This window comes from Dufourea novaeangliae, unplaced genomic scaffold (assembly GCF_001272555.1).
Source record: "Dufourea novaeangliae isolate 0120121106 unplaced genomic scaffold, ASM127255v1 scaffold109, whole genome shotgun sequence".
Lineage (NCBI taxonomy): Eukaryota > Metazoa > Arthropoda > Insecta > Hymenoptera > Halictidae > Dufourea > Dufourea novaeangliae.
The window spans coordinates 2,190,845-2,210,510 of NW_015373997.1; the positions used below are offsets into that span (position 1 = coordinate 2,190,845).

The 19,666-nt window shown below is 35.0% G+C and overlaps 5 protein-coding genes across 5 annotated transcripts; 4 read left to right on the top strand and 1 right to left on the bottom strand.

Annotated features, from left to right (window-relative positions):
* The first annotated feature begins 715 nt into the window (after positions 1 to 715).
* Positions 716 to 1,501, top strand: LOC107187964 (EF-hand calcium-binding domain-containing protein 11-like). Its single transcript, XM_015576173.1, has 4 exons — positions 716 to 751; positions 816 to 911; positions 987 to 1,122; positions 1,183 to 1,501. Exons 1-4 carry the CDS (start codon positions 716 to 718, stop codon positions 1,359 to 1,361), a joined length of 447 nt encoding a protein of 148 aa, XP_015431659.1. The 3' UTR covers positions 1,362 to 1,501.
* A 151-nt stretch (positions 1,502 to 1,652) lies between these two features.
* LOC107188015 (multidrug resistance-associated protein 7) lies at positions 1,653 to 8,021 on the bottom strand. The gene is made up of 15 exons (XM_015576236.1): positions 7,878 to 8,021; positions 7,026 to 7,784; positions 6,564 to 6,821; positions 6,215 to 6,488; positions 5,866 to 6,089; positions 5,496 to 5,733; positions 5,149 to 5,417; positions 4,838 to 5,068; positions 4,505 to 4,716; positions 3,586 to 4,441; positions 3,289 to 3,515; positions 2,714 to 3,220; positions 2,447 to 2,638; positions 2,009 to 2,252; positions 1,653 to 1,926 (listed from the first exon to the last, which is right to left on the bottom strand). The coding sequence occupies exons 1-15, from the start codon at positions 8,019 to 8,021 to the stop codon at positions 1,681 to 1,683; spliced, it is 4,881 nt and encodes a 1,626-aa protein (XP_015431722.1). The 3' UTR covers positions 1,653 to 1,680.
* Positions 8,022 to 8,573: 552 nt separating this feature from the next.
* On the top strand, positions 8,574 to 10,003 carry LOC107188038 (coiled-coil domain-containing protein 97). The gene is made up of 4 exons (XM_015576263.1): positions 8,574 to 8,594; positions 8,679 to 9,598; positions 9,678 to 9,840; positions 9,919 to 10,003. Exons 2-4 carry the CDS (start codon positions 8,703 to 8,705, stop codon positions 9,976 to 9,978), a joined length of 1,119 nt encoding a protein of 372 aa, XP_015431749.1. The 5' UTR covers positions 8,574 to 8,594; positions 8,679 to 8,702; the 3' UTR covers positions 9,979 to 10,003.
* A 501-nt stretch (positions 10,004 to 10,504) lies between these two features.
* LOC107188013 (vacuolar protein sorting-associated protein 35) lies at positions 10,505 to 14,387 on the top strand. Its single transcript, XM_015576234.1, has 12 exons — positions 10,505 to 10,529; positions 11,061 to 11,280; positions 11,376 to 11,499; positions 11,603 to 11,798; positions 11,857 to 12,051; positions 12,122 to 12,205; positions 12,280 to 12,516; positions 12,725 to 12,876; positions 12,945 to 13,431; positions 13,509 to 13,928; positions 13,992 to 14,135; positions 14,208 to 14,387. Exons 1-12 carry the CDS (start codon positions 10,527 to 10,529, stop codon positions 14,385 to 14,387), a joined length of 2,442 nt encoding a protein of 813 aa, XP_015431720.1. The 5' UTR covers positions 10,505 to 10,526.
* A 2,811-nt stretch (positions 14,388 to 17,198) lies between these two features.
* On the top strand, positions 17,199 to 18,761 carry LOC107188036 (carnitinyl-CoA dehydratase-like). The gene is made up of 4 exons (XM_015576259.1): positions 17,199 to 17,600; positions 17,724 to 17,977; positions 18,051 to 18,345; positions 18,432 to 18,761. Exons 1-4 carry the CDS (start codon positions 17,489 to 17,491, stop codon positions 18,707 to 18,709), a joined length of 939 nt encoding a protein of 312 aa, XP_015431745.1. The 5' UTR covers positions 17,199 to 17,488; the 3' UTR covers positions 18,710 to 18,761.
* Positions 18,762 to 19,666: the final 905 nt, after the last annotated feature.

The window sequence follows — 19,666 nt, forward strand, 5'->3', positions numbered from 1 at the left end:
ACCGGAGGATCGATACGAAACTGTCTCCCAGCAGCTGCAGGTGCGTGGTGGTACTTGAGTCTCATCTTCAGCCGAATCGACGTCGAAAAAAATAGCTAAATACGCGTGTAAATTTTATTGAATCGTTGGGGAGGGGCTAAGGAAACACGCGACAGACGATCACGCGGTAATGGTTGTCGTCCTTTTCCGTTTCTCCCGCTTCATCCGTGGTCGGGTGCATACGCTTGAAAAATAATATCATTTCTCGAAGAGAAAAGGAAGACCCGAACGAAGGCGAGGGAGATTTAAATGGCGGGTAATTAAAAAAACACGGGACACAAAATCAGCCGGGGTTTCAGCTCATTAGTTTTCAGCCGGCGGTGAACGATGACAGAGAGATCGCGAAAATGCGACGCGGCTGAATACCGGATACAGCAGACACGTTATGTCATCCCGTGTGCAACGCACAACCGCCGCGAGACAAGCACGCGTGTGCGTGTCCCGCGGCGACGTTAATTGGCTCCGCGATGAATATTACAAATACCGGCCGTTTGAAAGGAGGGCCCCGCTTTAATTACGACATAATGCGTGGTGCCGGTCGAGTTACTCGCGTGAAAGACCGATACACACCGTCTCGGGACAAGCAACACCTCGCTTTCATCGAGGATCGCTTGATATGGAAGTCGCTCAAGGAAATTTCCTTCCAGCTCGATTCAGTCCACGGTGTGAACGAGAAATGACGCCGAACGTTTACAAGGAGCGTGTCAGAAAGGTGAAATTACACGAAGGAAAATTACGAAACTTTTAAAAAGCTACATATCCGTATGAATTTGTAGGCTTTCGAGTACGCTGACGCAGAGGCCACCGGATCGTTGACGAAACGGCAATATAAGATCGCCATGACGGCAGTTTTTGGGCATTGCCCGGAGAAAGTAAAATTTTGAGTGGAATATTTACATTTAGGGAAAGGACTCTATTGTCTCAATTTTCGTTTTTTTCGTTTTTAGGTAGAAATAAAACACGCTTTTGAATCCACTGATAGGGTTTCCTATGAAGAATTTGAACATTGGGTATCCACGAAACATTTTACGGATGATGCGCATGTTAATCCGGAAATATTGTTCACGTTACTGGATAAAGACTGTATGACTCTTTTGGCCGTAAAATCAGATAATCCTAATCCTAAAAGAATTTTTCCTTTAGATAAAGGATATTTAGTAGTGGACGACTTTTTTTCGGCAAGTACGTTGGTCGGCCTAAAAATTTCACCCTCGATCTGGGAAACCGTATTCAAAGAACTGGATCGTCACAAAAAGGGATACATCGATTTTGTTGACTTTTCGCGTGTATTGGCAACCGTATACAAAATTACAGCGAGGTAGTCTAGTCTTCAATACAATTTAAATATAACGCAAATTGAAAGACGATAAAGAAACAGCTCACATTTTATCACAATGTCATAAAACGTTTCCTCAATCGTCATTCTATTCACTTCCTTACAGACTAAATTACAGCCCTTGAAGACTCGTACGAAAATAATTACATTTATCTGGTAAAATACAGTCCTCTTGTGTAAGGCGCGTTGCGCTCAATACCGTCAGTAATCCTAAACACTATGACACGTTGAATGTACATGCGATATAGTTCGTCGCGAAGACAAAAATAAATATTCTCATCGTAAGATACTGTACGAAGCAATTTTCATTCTCTGCCGGAGAACTCCTGACTTGCTAGTTGATAAAAGTGGGAGTCAATATTTTGAACCAACAGATTTGGTTCGTCGAACTCTAGAACTTCCCCCTCTCCCATTACAAGAACTCTAAAACGAAAACGATATAATACTACAGTGATGACCGTAGCACTCTGGAAGGAAGACTTTATTGTCGTCTGAATAAATTTATCCGTCTCTTGATCAACATTCGCCGTAGCTTCGTCGATACAGACTATCTACAGAAGGTGATTAAAGAGTGGAAATTATACAGAATACATTACCCCGACAACTTCTAATTAGGAAAACCGATAACGATACCTTGGCATTGTGCAAAACAGCTCTAGCTAAGCAGAACAGTTGCCTTTGTCCCGCACTTAGATTGCTGCCGCATTCGTCTAAAGCAGCACCAAAACCCCCCAAACGATACACCAACGAATGTATTTTACATTTCTCCAGCGCTTTGTATATGTGTAAATCTGGATACTGATTTAATGGATCTAGATTTTCCCTTATTGTACCCGAGAAAAGAAATGGATTCTGTGGTATGATGGCTAATCGAGATCTGAAATAATTTCAGTTCCGTTACGTTTACAGTTATTAGAATCGCTAGATTTTAAATGCTCGAAACTACTACTCCCATCCTACATAATTTAACTATCTCTCTTTATCTGTACCTCGAAAAAGTGAAAGGGCATCCCAAAATCTTTTGGCTACAATATTATTCATTACATCGAAGTAGGTATCAGAGAATCTTACCTTAATGCGTTCAGCTGCAAACTCTGTATATTAACATTGTCTATTAATATAATGCCAGAAGTAATTTCCGTTAACCTGAACAACGAAGCAAACAAGGAACTCTTCCCAGCACCTGTGCGTCCGACAACTCCAATTTTCTCTGCTGGTCGCGTAAAGAACGTTACGCCGTTCAGCGATGGCAGCAAATGCTCTCTGTAAAATATACCCAACGTTATGTATCAGATACTCGTATTGTAACGAGTATCTCGGATTAGCGGTATTTGTTACCTATACTGCAAAACGACTTCTTTGAATTCAACTACACCCTGGCTCGGCCAAGCATAAGGTGGATTATCACCTTTAACAGATTCTACGGGAACGTTCTCGAGATACTGTTTTACACGTTCGACCGCGATCATCTCTCTCTCAGTCTCCGTAAATGCATTTATTACGCCAGACAACAATCCAGTTACAGATAACGCGTAAGTAATAACGAGACCTATCAAGCCAGGATCTGCTATGTTATACTGATGTTGTAGAACTGCTATATTGCTCACTCCAGCTAAGAGAGCCACCCCAATAAGTTGCAGTCTTAATGCAAGCCACTGACTGACAGCGATGGACGCGAATTGCGTTTTTTGGCTGACTTCCAGTAACAGTTCATTCTCTTGTTTGAAACGTGGTATGTTGCGAAAAGCTCTTATAGTGGAAAGTCCATGTAGGGTTTCATTAAAATGAGCGTACAATGGTGAAAGTGCTGTACTCGATAAGCGCTTCAATTCCCTTGACGTTAGTCTGAACAAAATATTAATCAAATACTCTTCTTTAAAAGCTCTATACAGGAATCGGAAAAATCAATGTACCTGTAGTGATTTTGAATCCAATGGTACACTGGAATGAGTGGAGCTAACACTAATAGTATCCATGGCAAGCCGTATGTAGTAACAATAACTGTTGCAAACAAACCAAACAGTTGTGCGAATAAAATATTAGCAATAAAGGGTAGAGTATCGTCAATCGTATATGTATCCGATGAAAATCTGTTAATGATTCTACCGAAGGGTTGAATGTCGAAAAATGCAGCTTTAGCCTAAAATTGTATTCTACGTTTAGTGTATAATACAAAACGATGGTTATTTATTTCTTGTAAAGTTACATACCCGTACAACGATTTTTAAAAGCTTCTTGTGGATAGCAATAGCTGCTTGAATTCCTCCGTATGCAAACACGAATGCTCTCATCAATGTAAATAATGAATTAAATACAGCTAATAAAGCATAAACTGTTAAATAATAATCAGTAGTTAGACTGTAATCATTAAAGTTATATTCCAATTGTAGCAAACTTGGTCTATCCGTAGTATTAGTTGATGTGGTATTAGCATGAGTAACCCAATAAGACATCCACAAGTCTGTCATATTCTTCGAACTTTGCATTAAGAGCATAGAAACAAGTATTGAAATTGTTATATAGCGACCCATAGCCTTAAGATAGCATGTATAGACTCCAAACTGCACAGTTCCTTTCTCTGTAATTTCTTTGTCTAACAAAGGATCTTTCTCAAATGTGTCAGCCTGGTACATTTCTCTCGGTAAGTCGTTGATAGATGTAATATCTAGCTTTGATTCATAAGAGTCTGAAGATAATAAGTAGTCTTCCAAGTCAGGTAAAACATCACTTGGTTTACCTTGATTAATTATCGCGCCTTTTAACATTTCCACCACTAAATCTGCATGAACTAGATATTGAGTTTGATGAGTGCATATTAATCTGGTTTTGTTTTTCAATAAATCTAAAATAACATGCTGAAATATATAGCTAGCAACTTTTGTATCTAGAGTCGCTAAAATATCGTCTAATAAATAAATATCTTTATCCGCGTAAACAGCTCGTGCCAAAGAAATTCGGGTCTTTTGTCCTCCACTCAAAGTGCTTCCTGCCTCACCAATAATTGTTAAATCTTTCTTAGGCAGGGAATTCAAATCAGCAGTAAGGGCGCATGCTTTTAAGATAGTCCTATTGGACATCATTTTGTATTAGAATTTGTGTACACCAATTTTTCTGTATTCTAATACTTACTTGTATTTGTTGTAATCATAAGACTTTCCAAAAAGAATATTGTCTCGAATGGTACCGCGTTGGAGCCAAGGGTTTTGCTTTACATATGCAAAACCCTTTTCAACGTCACTTACTGCTATTGTACCACGGACTTTAATAATTTCACTTAAAATACTGTCTAAAAGCAACGACTTTCCACTACCCACTTCTCCCATAATCCCAATCAAGTGTCCCTAGAACAAAATGTGTTTAGTTCAGAAGAACAATATCGTTTTAGTTTATAATCGACTATTTCTAAATCCAACAGTTTGTAAACCTACAGAGAATTATGTCATACCATTATTATTCTATTACCTTTGGAACTGTAATATTGATATCATGTAGGCTAAATTTACCATCATCTTGAAATGTTACAGTTTTCCTCGAGTCAGAACTAGAAGATGGAATTGTTATATTTTCAGATGCATTTAAACCATTTTCTTCTGTATTATGCTTGGTATTTACAACCAGCATTACATTTTGCATCATTATATCTAACTCAGGCGTACATTCTGAATAATATGATGATATATCAACATCTGGTAACTGGATTCAAAAAATTTGTAATGAAAGTAGAACTCCTTGCGTAACTTCAATTTCATTATCAGACCACAACTTCCACTTACATCTAACATTCTTTGTATTCTTTTAAGTGATACCCAAGCTTCTGTAAGTCCATTCAGTACCCAGGGAAATGCATTTAGTGGACCTATTAGCATATTCAACAATGCCATACTAGTAAAAACTGTTTTTGCATCAAGTTTATTTCCAAGAAGGACATATGTTGCAAATGTTAATATAGAAATCAACACAGGTGTTGTAGCCCAAAAATAAACACATAGTGCATCTAAATATTTTCTACCACTTAAGTATTTGATTTCGTTGTCTCGCAATTCTGAGCAAAAAATACAATGAGAGGTTACATATGAAGAGCAATGACCAATAATAATGAAATACATGAGAATATACTAACTAATAATGTTCCGTAAGAAATGATCTTCCCAGACATTCAACTTGATTGTAGTTATTCCACGAAGTGTTTCCCCTGTAAGTCTGACCCTTTGATCCTTGTACTCCATTAATTTCGTACTAAGCTCGCCAATTTTAGTTGCTATTACTTTATTTATTGGTATAAGCACTATTGCAAAAGTAACCCCAGCTAAGAATGAAATTCCTATTTGCTCATGCAGAAGATACAATGTCACAACCAACTGGAAAATATGAACATAAAATGTTCTTACTACCCGCGACAAAGAGCAAAATACATCTAATAGATACTAATATTGAAAATTTCAAGTGTTTACGAGTAAACTCATGCATACAAAATTATACTAAGAGATTACCTGTAATGGTATGCTCCAGAATGCATGAAAACTTGGACAGCTATTAACTAGTCTATCACTATCTGTACTCATAAAATTAACGATTTCACCAAAATTAAATTGTTGCTTTAACTGAACACTTGAGGAATGTACAGTCTTCCTGTACAATAAAGTAATGACAGTAGATCGGATTTTTAAACCAACAACAGACATCCAAAACGTAAAGTGAACATTGCAGAAAGCCCCTAAAACAATAATATTGTTATAATTTATGTCACATACACAGTCGATTATAAAAATAAAAATAAAATTAAAATAAAGATAAAAATACAAAAGCTGCAGATATTACTTAGGCTACTTTCATGCCTACCTATTAAAGCACTAATAAATATTAATGATGCATACAGATATCCATATGAGATAGATTCATTCTTGTCTTCAATAAAACCAACCAATTTATTCAATAATATTGGTCCCATAAATGAAGTGCAGTCAGTAATAAATTTTAATAGTCCAACTGAATAAAATTCCCATCCAAAGCATTTGTGCAGTAAATGCAACAATGTCATTTTGTTTCTAACAGTTCCTACATCTGTTTCCACCACTAATTCAGTATTTTCCATTCTGTTATTTATATTTCCGGGCTATAATGCATTATAAATTTAAGAACATTTATTGCTTTCAGCAAATTATCACAGGTAGTGGAATATTAAATTTACCATATTTTGCAAATGTTTGTCAAGCTTCTGACTAATTGCATTAGTACTAATATATTCTGGTAAGTCGAATAGATCATCTGAGTGATTTAATAAACCACGAACACCTTTCTCCATTAATGGGTTTACCCAATGAAATACAAATTTAGAGGTTGCTGTTACATCCTCCATAGCAGTCCCAAGGTAAGTTGGGTCCTGTTCCTCTGGGAATCTTACGTAAGAAGAATTAGGAGTACTTAACAGTGCAGTCCGTTCTCCTATCTATGAACATATTTTTCACTGATCTGTGATATCTGTGTTTACTTAATAACCCATGGTTTTAGATATCATAGTCAATTTGGTAACAGCACATGTATTTGGCAATACATGTTTGAAATCTCTACACTGATAAGCATGTGGAAAACACTAATCACTGATAATACTATGAACCACTACATTGAAAGCAAACAACTTATAATGACTTACTTCATTAAATCTGGATGATCTCATATCTTGTAAACTATAATGACCTGGTATCAGCGTTATAGCATAGAGTATTAGTAGAGTGACTACACTGATACTAAATCCCAATGACAAATTTGGCAAAACATCATGTTGTGGATTATATTTGATGTGACTTCTTAATAGCAATATGGAAATAACAATTAGCAGAAGTATCAATGCTCGAATTGTCACAGGACCACGTGGATTAAAATCTCTGCCCTTTCTTAAACTTAATATAAAACAAAGATGAACAACCCATGCTAATCCTTCAATACCTGCCACTAGATAATCAATGGGTTTGGCAGATGTTACATCATCTTTAACTATATCTGATACTGCATTGTAATCTTGCGTATTAGGGGTGACAGAATATTCAGTTACATTTTGAATATTACTTGATGGAAACAAAATTGATTTTGTATAATCTATAGTACGATTCAGTCCTTCTTTTATATGATCTATTATATTCAATGGGGTCAAGAGTGAATCTTGATTTTTGTATGATGCTATGACTGATTCATGTGACACTGAATTATTATCAAATGGCACAATGTTTGGTGGAGCAACTTTAGTATTAACTAGAATAATGTATGCCCTGACTATAGGAAGCAATACAAGGCACATTGTAATTAAAATTCTCAAGTATATGACAGAATTTGGGCCATGATGATGAGAGGAATATGAATTTCTTTTTCCACAATGATATGCTGATATTATTGCAATACAGATTAAAACTGGAATCTGAAAGTTACAAGAAAAATATCCAATGAATATAAAGTTACCACTATACACAACATATATATAATATCCATTAATGTACTAATGTTGAATCACCTGGAGGCATAATTGTTGGAAACACACATCGAGATCATGTGTTTCTGGATTTAGTGGCTCCATGCCTCCATGATATCCACATAATTCTGTCCAATTCCATTTCCATGACTCTTTAACTCCATCATTTAACCAATTATTATCCATATTTTAAAGCTACAAAAATATCAGGAATATATATAGCACTGAACTACCATTTTAAAACTGAAGGAGAATTTAACTTTTTAGAAAATCACAGCAGCGTAGAACATAGAGTTCACTTTATGCTTTAAAAAGATATAATGTCCTATAACTACTTCAATAAGTAAAACAACAATTACTATTACATTAAACTTGTATTACTTTTCATTTTAAGCATATCATTCAGACTTAGAAAGTAGTTTAAATAGAAGCAGGACAATTCCATCAAACTATTTTATTTACTACAAAATCTTTTACAAAATACTCACCCGTGAAACATATATCTTAGTATGCATAATAAGAGTATACGTGTAGGTATAATTTAATATTTTTTAAACGTTTTGCGGAGTATCATATTTCAAATTAACTTCATATTGGAGTAAACTTGTTGGTTAGGTTTCTAATGACAGCCAGTGTACTTAGATGACGCATCTGATAACAATCGGTATGTGTGAGCACGTAGAGGAAAACATTAAAATAAAAAGGATTTTAAACATAACTTTTTTTACCGTAAACTAAATTATCGATGAACATCAAACTGTGAGTAGAAAACTGCTCATTAATAGGTCAATAATTACATGTACTATGTTGTTTAGGCTATTGATTAATAAATGAATTCTATAGTCTGATTACATATATTGGTTAGAAATGAACCAGAAGGAAAACACGCAAGATTACAGACCAGAGGTAATTTTAACTGAAATAGATAATGAAAATTCAGGGCAGAATTTGCAAAATGAAAAAGAGGAAAATACGAGGTTGGAAGAAGAGCTATTAAACCATGTAGCCAACAGCAAAGCAATCTTCAAGAGCCAACAAAAGGATGATCCAGACTTAACATTCGAAGAAAAACTAAATATTGCACATAATGTACTAAAAAAGAGCTACTGTTTATTCTTATCTAAATTCGGGCATTACATGAAGGAAGAACATTTAAAGTATTTTGAAAAAAAAAAAGACGAAGACTATGAGGTCTCCTATCATATTAATCGACTACAGAGATATTTTAACAATTGGACAAGACAAACTGATGTAAGAAACAGAAGATACCAAGCTTTAAAAAGTTTAATAGAACAGGGAGAATACTTCAGTGAATCTGAGATGATGAAACGAAATCCATTGTTATATGACCACCTAGTTGGACAATATATGACTGAAGAGGATAAGAAAAGAAGGGACAACATAGATACCAAGAATATTACTTTTGTAAATCTTCTAATGGAAAACATTGAGAGAGATGCAGTAAAACAAAAACAAAAGTTACAAGAGGAGGAAGAGCAGAGTGTAATGGAAGAAACTGAATCAGATGAAGAAGATGATGATACTTTCATTGCAGAGCATTTAAACTATAATGAAGAACATGGTGGAGAGTGGGGTGAATTACCTGAATTGCAGAATCAGATACATAATGTAAATGTGGGGAAATCATTAAATAAAGGCTTATACAATATCTCAAACATGGAGAAACAAATGCTGAAGCAAGAATTTGTGAGTAATATGTATCACAACTTTTTAGAAGGAAAAGATTCTGATTTTGATTATAGGTATCTATAAAATCTTTCTTTTAGCTTTGATATTTCAATTTATAACTCCACTTTTAAGAATATTTTTCTATTATTTCAGTACTGTAGATGAGAATGAAGCATTTGACAATATAGATTTGAGAACTCAAGATGAAGAAGACAAGTATTTTGATGCAGAATCTCCTGAGAATGTAGGTCCAACTGAAGGAACAAATGAAGTTGAATCTGAGGATGAATTGGATATGTATATGAAATCACTGAAGGTTAATTGATATTTTACAGTTTATGATCAGTGCATATTAAAAAATTCTGATTAAAAAAATGAACTGTTTATTCAATAGGAGCCGGTCAGTACAAGTATACTCCCTTTGGATAATCTTGTATGTGATGATTACTCTTAAATGTAATCTTGTATGTATATGTACAGTACCATAAGTATAATATTTGTAAATAAAAATCCTTAATCATTCTGTAGTTACAACTTTTTATTATTAGATCATGTTGAAAACTGCTTTATTTAAATTAAAAATATTTATAGAACCACAGTCTTAAGTTAAAATAACAGTATTAATTGTTACTATCAGAATGTGTGCAACAGTTTGTCCGCAGATGCTATAACAGCAATGCGGTTTTCTATGTACACCTACGAGCAAACTTGGCTTCCACTAGGAAAAAAAGTGACGTAAGGAAAAGACCTCCTACCACTTAATAAATTTATTTCAAGTACTGAAATAAATTTTAAATCGAATGTTAATTTGACATAAATTTCAATAATTCCCGATACCAAATTTTAGGAGGCCCTTCTTCAACGCCACTTTTTCCCCTAGCGGAAGTCGAGTTTGCTCGTGCGGGTACATAAAATCTGTATGTAGTTGTATTATATAGTGTGTGTCACTTTTGTGGTAGGTGTTTCGAGTGCGAGAAACGACGTCAAGTACTTGGAAAAAAAATGGTAAGTACGGATTTCATTTCAAGGAGCATGCGAAACCCATGCTTGCGGAATTAGTTGACTAATTGCCATTCGAATTTCAATGAAAATACAAGCAGCTATCGTTGGAGATATTATCTGAATGTCATGAAGGTTAACTGTTGTAAAAATTTAATTGTTTATAGTTTATATTTAAGAGCTTGTCGATGTTTAAAGTCCGACTGATATTCTTGCTTCTTGTTTCTTCGTTTATTTTATTGTGTGACATTTCGTTCGAATTATAACCTCCAGCTGTAATTTTGTGCTAAATGTAATCAGAATTTGGTATTCAAAACTGCAACACCCATCTTTTTTATTATACCCATTTACTATGAGTGTATAATGACATTAGATATTCTGCTTTTTAAATAATTTACTAAGCTTTTCTCATTAAATGGTGGGTAGATTTACAACTACAGGAGGTTTCTCCTTGCCCTTGCTATTGTATATGTATAAATAGCGCATGCTCGCATTGAATGGCTTACCTAGCATGGTACTACCTGGTATTCCTGGTAGGTATCTTTGTTTTTTTCACAGCCAATGACACCTGCCATAACTGGAGTAGAAGAGCAAGATAAACTACTTGAAGATGCGATTGGTGTGGTCAAAGTACAAGCTTTCCAAATGAAACATTGCCTGGATAAGTCCAAATTGATGGATGCCTTGAAACATGCTTCCACAATGTTGGGGGAACTTAGAACTTCGCTTCTTAGTCCAAAGAGTTACTATGAACTATGTATCCTTCACAAACTTAGTTGTATACCTGTAATTGTAAATCCTTTCTAAGAGTTCTTGGGCTAATACAATTATTCTTCTTACATTTAATCTTAGATATGGCTATTACAGATGAATTGAGACACTTGGAACTTTACTTGTTAGATGAATTTCAGAAAGGAAGGAAAGTCACAGATTTATATGAATTGGTGCAATATGTTGGCAATATTGTGCCTAGACTGTAAGTCTGATGTATAAACATCATGATAACACAAATATAATAAATCATCTCTGATACATCTGTCATTAATCAAGGTTTATTGATAATGTATTCAATATTTTAGATATTTGCTTATCACAGTTGGATTAGTATATATAAAAACAACTCCTGGTTTAAAAAGAGATTTGTTAAGAGATTTGGTGGAAATGTGTAGGGGTGTCCAACATCCTTTAAGGGGTCTTTTCTTAAGGAATTATTTATTACAGTGTACTCGTAATATTTTACCAGATGTTGCAGAAGGGGACGATGAGGATGGCAGTGTATGTATTGGAGGGAATCAAATTTTGAATATGTAAATTAAATTGTGCTCCCCCTTAGGTTCGAGACAGCATAGATTTTGTCTTGATGAATTTCGCAGAAATGAATAAATTATGGGTGCGCATGCAACATCAAGGTCATAGTAGAGATAGGCAAAGAAGAGAACGAGAAAGGGAAGAACTTAGAATTTTAGTAGGAACTAATCTTGTAAGACTTAGTCAGTTGGAATCAGTAACTTTAGATAAATATAAAAAGGTGGATATCCAATACATTTTAATTGCTAAGATGTTTTAAAATAACTAACTAATAAGAAGATAATTTTCAGCTTGTTTTGCCAGGAATACTGGAACAAGTAGTGAGTTGTAGAGATGCAATTGCACAAGAATATCTTATGGAGTGTATAATTCAAGTAAATAAATTTGGAAATAATTAAAAGTATTGTATAATAGTTTTGTGATGAATTATTTATTTGTATGACTTTAGGTTTTTCCTGATGAATTTCATTTACAAACACTAAACGCATTTTTGAAATCTTGCGCTGAGCTACAAAATGGTGTAAATGTAAAAAATATAATTATTTCACTGATAGACCGTCTTGCAGCATTTAGTCAAAGATCAGATGGTGTGGGAGGGCCAGGTAGCCCGAACCAAGCACCAGGAATTCCACAAGATGTAAAGCTTTTTGATGTGTTTAGCGATCAAATTGCCACCATTATACAGGTTGGTACTAAAGAAAATATAAGTCTTTAACCGAGTTTTTCTTTTACATACTATGATGATCTGATACTACACTAGGTTGATACAAATGTGATCAAACTTATCAATTTTTAAACTATCCTTACTTATCTAGTTTAAGTCTGAGAAAACCTTTAAATGGTAATCATTAATCCTTTTATTCCTTCTGACTGATAGAACTAACTTTTTTTAGACTAGGCAAGATATGGATCTGGAGGATGTAGTTTCCCTTCAAGTAGCTCTCATCAACTTAGCACACAAGTGCTATCCTGACAGAGTAGACTATGTAGATAAAGTGTTATTAACAACTGTTCAAATATTCCAAAAGCAAAACGTAGTTATAAAGTAAGTGGAAACATACAAGATCGAATTCATACATGCTTAAAAGCTTAATTAATATAAACAATTTTCAGGTCGGACTACAACGTTGGTGTCTCAAGGGAATTATTAAGACTGCTGAAGATTCCAATAGATAACTATAAGAATATACTAACAGTTTTGAAACTTGAACATTTTGCTCCATTATTAGAGTATTTTCATTATGAGGGTAGAACAATTATAGCTATGCATATAATAACAAGTATTTTGGACAATGAAACTTTAATACCAACTCAAGAACAAGTAGATGCAGTGCTTTCTATGGTGTCTGCATTTGTGCAAGATCAGCCAGATCAGCCTAATGTAGAGGAAGATCCGGAAGACTTTGCAGAAGAACAAAGTCTTCTTGGTAGATTGATACACCACTTTAAGGCTGAAACAGCCGATCAACAATACATGATATTGAGTGCTGCTAGGAAACACTTCAGTGCCGGTGGAAATAAGAGAATAAAATATACTCTACCGCCAATTGTGTTTCAGGCGTATCAATTAGCTTTTACATACAAGGGATTAAAGGATCAAGTTCGTAAATTATTAATGTGATAATACATTTGTTCTAAACGTGATTTTTTCTAAACCTGGTCCGTTTTTCTTTTTAGGATGAAATGTGGCAAAAGAAGTGTCAGAAAATATTTCAGTTCTGTCACACAACTATCACTGCATTAATGAAGGCCGAGTTGGCTGAGTTACCGTTAAGGCTATTCCTTCAGGGTGCCATAGCAATCGGTGAAATTCGTTTTGATAATTTTGAAATGGTTGCTTATGAATTCATGAGTCAAGCATTTTCTATATATGAAGATGAAATAAGTGATTCAAAAGCTCAGCTGGCAGCAATTACATTAATTATTGCTACATTTGAGCAAATGAGTTGTTTCAGCGAAGAGAATGCGGAACCTGTTCGCAATCAATGTGCCTTGTATGCTAGCAAGCTATTGAGAAAACCGGATCAGTGTAGAGGTGTTGCCACTTGTTCTCATATATTCTGGTCTGGCAAATCATTAGCAACGGGAGGAAAAGAAGTAATTAGCAACTTGTCTTCAATATAAATGGGTGAAAATGTACTGAAATTACAATTATTTCAGATGCAAGATGGCAATAAAGTGCTAGACTGTTTGAAGAAAGGCATTAGAATAGCTAGTCAGTGCATGGATACCTCAGTTCAAGTACAACTTTACGTTGAGTTACTTAATCATTATATTTACTTCTACGAGAAAGGAAATACAGCAGTGAGAGTCGCTTAATTTTTAATGAACATATTTAGTAATGAGCATAATGTATTAAGTAGTAATTGTTTTTAGGTAACGGTTCAAATTTTGAATCAAGTAATTGCAAAAATTAGGGAAGAACTTCCCAATTTAGAAGTGAGTGAAGAGACGGAACAAATTCAGAAGCATTTAGCTAATACGTTAGAACATTTAAGAAACAGGATGGAATCTCCGGAAGCTGATGGTCTTTCGTATCAAGGACTTGTTCTATAATACACTATTCGTAAGTTATAATTTTGTACATAAAAAAAATTTTCTGATTGTTTTATAAACTGATTATAAATTTCTATCATACGAGCTGTATCGATTTGCCTTCAGTAATGAAATTGTTAATTTTTAATATCATTCCTTAGTTCATGAAACATTATCAGCATATCTGTTTTAATAAAAGTTTAATGTATATATTTATTTAACTAATTGTTGACCTAAATTAAACAGTCCCTTTTACTGGTATCGGCCTCTGTGGCAAAACGTGCAAACTTGTACGGAACTTAATACGGAGGCCAACGAAATATCACTGTAACACTTAAAAAAGTTTTAAAATTCCATTTATATCATTGTCCTGTGAAAATGTTCATACTTCCAGCAGCATTCATATTCCAATCAAAGAATTTACAGAATAAGGAAAAGGAATCTAAAGTAATTTTCAGTTGTTCTATACATCTTTATCTCGAATAATTTTCTAAAACATTCAAAGTACTAGACATATTTACACTTTGAATCTCATATCGATTTCTAAAATAATCCTAGTTCGATGTATTATAGAATGTGGTTTTATCAGATAGATTCGAAGTTCGCAGCCATTAGCTCGATATTGTCTTCAGTTTACAGTACTTTACCGATGACAATACCGATTGCCCAGGCCTCACCACGAGGAGGTTGCTGCGAGTGGAGGCCCAAGGCAAGTAGATGGAATCACAAGTTCTACATCTACCCACCTTTCACAATAAACCTTATAAATTACTTAAATCTTAACTATATAATACTACCGATACTAAAATCCCTCGGCGGATGACTTCTTTCTTGAGCCTAAACCTATAAAAAACTAAGTTCCCTCGTCGGTTGTCTTCGTTCTTCAGCTTAGAACTAATATTATCTTAATATTCTAATTAATACGAATTAATGCTAGTAATACGAAATAACAAATTTAACGCAATGTAGTCGCTAATACTCAAACGAAAGAGATAGACGGAATGGAAAAAGTTCCATCGATCATTTCGTTTACGCACCTAATATACCAAGCCAAAAATTAATTCTACGATGAACCACGTTAAACTACAGTATGAACAAGTATCGCGATCAAAGTGTTGCCAGAACCTGGTTTAAGAAAATAGGAAAGACGGGCGCAACCTCGCAAACCCGAATCCATCTCTCACTTTCCAGGCCCTTTGGGCTGGTCACCTACGTACCAGACCCGAGCACAGGTCATGACCAAGTATGGTAGTGCAAGCGAGATCCCCTGTAAAACAGAGTCCTTTTACGGAGCAGACTCCCGTCTACTCCGTAGGCGGGTACGTTGTACCCAGGCGCGCACGAGCCTTTACTCCAAATCCTACTTACCAGGCAAAGACTAAACACGTCCGATATCTGGCTTCTCAATAGAAACCAGAGGGATCGGCAAACAGTCTTAGTGCACAGGCCCACTGCCCGTACCATAATAGGTACAGACCCACTGCCCATACCCCAAGTCTGTGTAGAGAAATCAACGAGCAAAATGAATTAATAATAACTTGGTATGCACAATGGCTGATCACAATTTAAGTCTATTAATAGATAGACTAAAATTAATAATAAACGATGTGATGATGAATATGAATATAACAATGAATATCGAATTATGATTTAAGTTTAACTTACAGTAACTTAACGCAGTGGTAGACGCACGCTTTGAAGATGTAGACGTTGATCGATGTCTTCTTTCGATGGAATAACTGTTTGGAAAAATATTTTTCATTATACAATACACATAGAATACATAATATGCACAGTAAATAAATCACAGTACATAAGAAGATAAATATCGAAGCCAATGGTTCTCGAACATCTGTAACATACAAGGGATTAGTAACAAGAGAAGGGACACAACAATATGCACAGTAAATAGATTAATAATATGCACAATAAATAAATCACAGTAAATGAAACACAGTACATAAGAAGATAAATATCGAAGCCAATGATTCTCGAACATCTGTAACATACAAGGGATTAGTAACAAGAGAGGGGACACAACAATATGCACAGTAAATAAATTGATAGTAAATAAATTGATGGTTGTCGAATGCCTGCAACAAACAATAGGTTAGTAACAAGAGAAAGGACGAGTACGAGACGCGCGACCACCCTTCGCGACGGCTCACGAGAAAGTGAGGAAGCTAACGCCGTTATGTATTATGTATTGGGCGTACGCAGGTTTGTTCGTGTTGAATTGTTTTTGCCGACTTGAACGACCTTCTTCCTTGAAAGACCCAAACACCAGATGGTACGGCCATGGTACATACGTACACGGCTAGGTCAATAAACTCTGTGACGCAACGTCACGCGCGTTGGACTGATGGAGAGCACCGATACCGCGGCTCGCTCTCCCGCTCTCGCTCGCTCCCGTTCGACCGCTCCGGCCATCTCCGGGACCGTTCGGCACGCGTCGGAACCGACGGAGAGCACCGATACCGCGGCTCGCTCGCATGTCGTGCTTAAATATTATTCAGACTTATTAAATATTGTAATTTATCCATCGCAAATAATTTCCTCTTCTGTAGCTTGTAAATCTTCCGTACGGTCTTCAAAGCTTCGTAATGGTTTCATAAGTTTGTCGCCGAAATTTTCATTCCTGGAGACATACGATAGATGTGAGTAATGAAATGCAGATTGCTCTCTAGCAGGTTCAATCTGTTGTTATTAAATACATGTGGATGATACGAGAGTGAACAATAGTGAAATGACTTGAGTCGACATCAACGTGCGCTTGAAACTTGATTTTTTGTTGCCGTTGCTCGTACAACTGTCGAATTCGAACTGACGCTTGTCTGTTCTTCCTAAACACTTTGCATAATAATTGCTAAGGAAAAACTTGTTTGAAATTACCCCATGAGTCTCCCATTTCCGGGCTCTCCAACATTTTTGTTACATCCTGTGTACATAGCGGTGACTCCGGTGACTCTTCTCCAATGGAATATGGGTATTCAAACTGATTGAAACGTTCAAAATGGCAGTGGAGGTATTTTAAGTGGTCTGTTATTTACTGCAAGTAATAAGTGTACAGGAGGTGTATCTTGTGATATTTATTGAATTCTGAACACAGTTTTGTGTTACAAATGCATTCTTTAAAAGGACTATCAGGGACATTGAACCGGTACTGCACAAATTTTCTAAGAAGATCGTTAACCTCTAAATCGGCTGAAAACACGAAGCCTGAAGAACAAAGAGGTAAATAATTGTATGGAAATTCTAAATGAAATGTAGAATAGAATGAAATAATACTGTCAAGGGTAGCACATATTTTGCAACATATTTTTCTTTACATGTAATAGGAAACATATATTATTTCAGAGAAGAATATTCTGATTGACTATATTGAAGGTGTTACCACAATTGGTATAAATCGTCCTGACAAAAAGAATTGCCTAGATGTAGCCACTGCACAAGAATTAGTGGAGGAATTAGAAAAATTTGAAAATGATCAAGAGTCTACAGTCGGTATAATTCATGGGATTGGAGGTAACTTTTGTAGTGGCTACGATTTAAAAGAAATTGCACAATATAATGATAAAAATGAAGAAGTTTTACCACAATTTGGGCCATTGGTAAGATAATTGCATTTGTGATTCTGGATAAGAGGCTTGGTATATCATATTTTAATTAATTAATTGTTTACAGGCAGATAAAGTTGAATTATGTAAGAAACCCGTAATTGCTGCTATAAATGGATATGCAGTAGGTGTAGGATTTGAACTTGCTTTAATGTGTGATCTAAGGGTTATGGAACAAAGTGCAGTAGTAGGATTTTTAAACAGACGCTTTGGTATTCCTATATTGTGTGGTGGTACTGTTCGCTTGCCTGCTTTAATTGGATATTCAAGAGCAATGGAAGTAATCTTGACAGGTCGTGCTGTTTCTGCAGAAGAAGCACTGAGCTGGGGTTTAATTACTCGCTATACAAGTGTTGGTACAGGTACGATTGGATTTTCAGTAATACACAGTAGCATACAGAATATAGTTACAATTATATTCAACTAAAGAATATCATTTTATTTGCAGTGCTAGGTGATGCAGTAAACTTGGCTAAATCACTTGTGAAGTTTCCTCACAGTACATTGCTCGCAGATCGTGCTTCTGCACACTATGCTACATTTAATGCTAAACAATTAGAAGAGGCTCTACAGTTTGAGAAGGATAATTCCTCCCATCTAGTATTTGAGGAAGGTGTTAAAGGAGCCAAAAGGTTTGTTACAGAAAGATTAGGAAGACATGGGAAATTTCATAATATAACTGTAGTTGATAAAACTATCAAAGATCTTGATAAAGACCTTCTGTAAAAGTTTTGTAACATTAGACAACTATTGTTTTGTTTAACACGATTGATTTTCTTTGAAGACAAAGCTATTCATAACCATTGTATATAAAGTAAAATACATTTCAAATATTTAATATCATAACTAGAATTGTGTAATCCTATTTATATTATTGTTCTTCTTCGACGTAAATTTAGCAGAAGAAGTTCTCTTCAGTAAAGTATGAGATTTTAATATCGAGTCAGTGCATCTTTTCGCCACCTTTTCAGTCATGAGTGTCGTCAAATTTATGATTTTACCGTTCACATCTCCTAGGAACATTATACTTGAAATAAATGATATTTTATATGATGTATTTATTTATACTCACGTTGGTACATAACTATAAAATACGTTAAATTTGCGTGAAAGATGTTTAGGCCAGATGTGGAAGGCTCAAAGAAGGATATTTTTTTTAAGTAACAGTTAATTTCATCGCATAAGTCAAACTCAACTGAAAGTATTAAATCATTCTTTCGTATCAATAATATAATAGTAATTTGGTAGTTCTACTTTTTTTCTCTGGAATATAAGTAGCATACTCGTGTCATCTAATCCTATAATGTTTCGAATGTAATTCAATATCAGTTTAATCGGGCAATTGATATTTATCAAAAGCTCTTTTTCGGTCTCGTCAATCCCTTCATATTGGTCGTCCTTGTTAACTATAAATCGTATATAAAGTTTAATTTATAATCGAGTAGTTTAATGGAGACACTTTTACCAGCATATTTAATTCGAATAATTGACGTCATAATTAAAATTCCTCAATGCACGAACGGTCCAAGAGTAAACGAGATTAATACCAGTTCAATGAACAATATTCCCTATAAATTACGAGGTTAAAATAATTGAAATTTAATCGATGTTTCATTGCTGTCTGGTGATCTGCTATTTGTGTGTCCTCAACTTTGACATACTCCTCCAGGTTTGTACTAATAT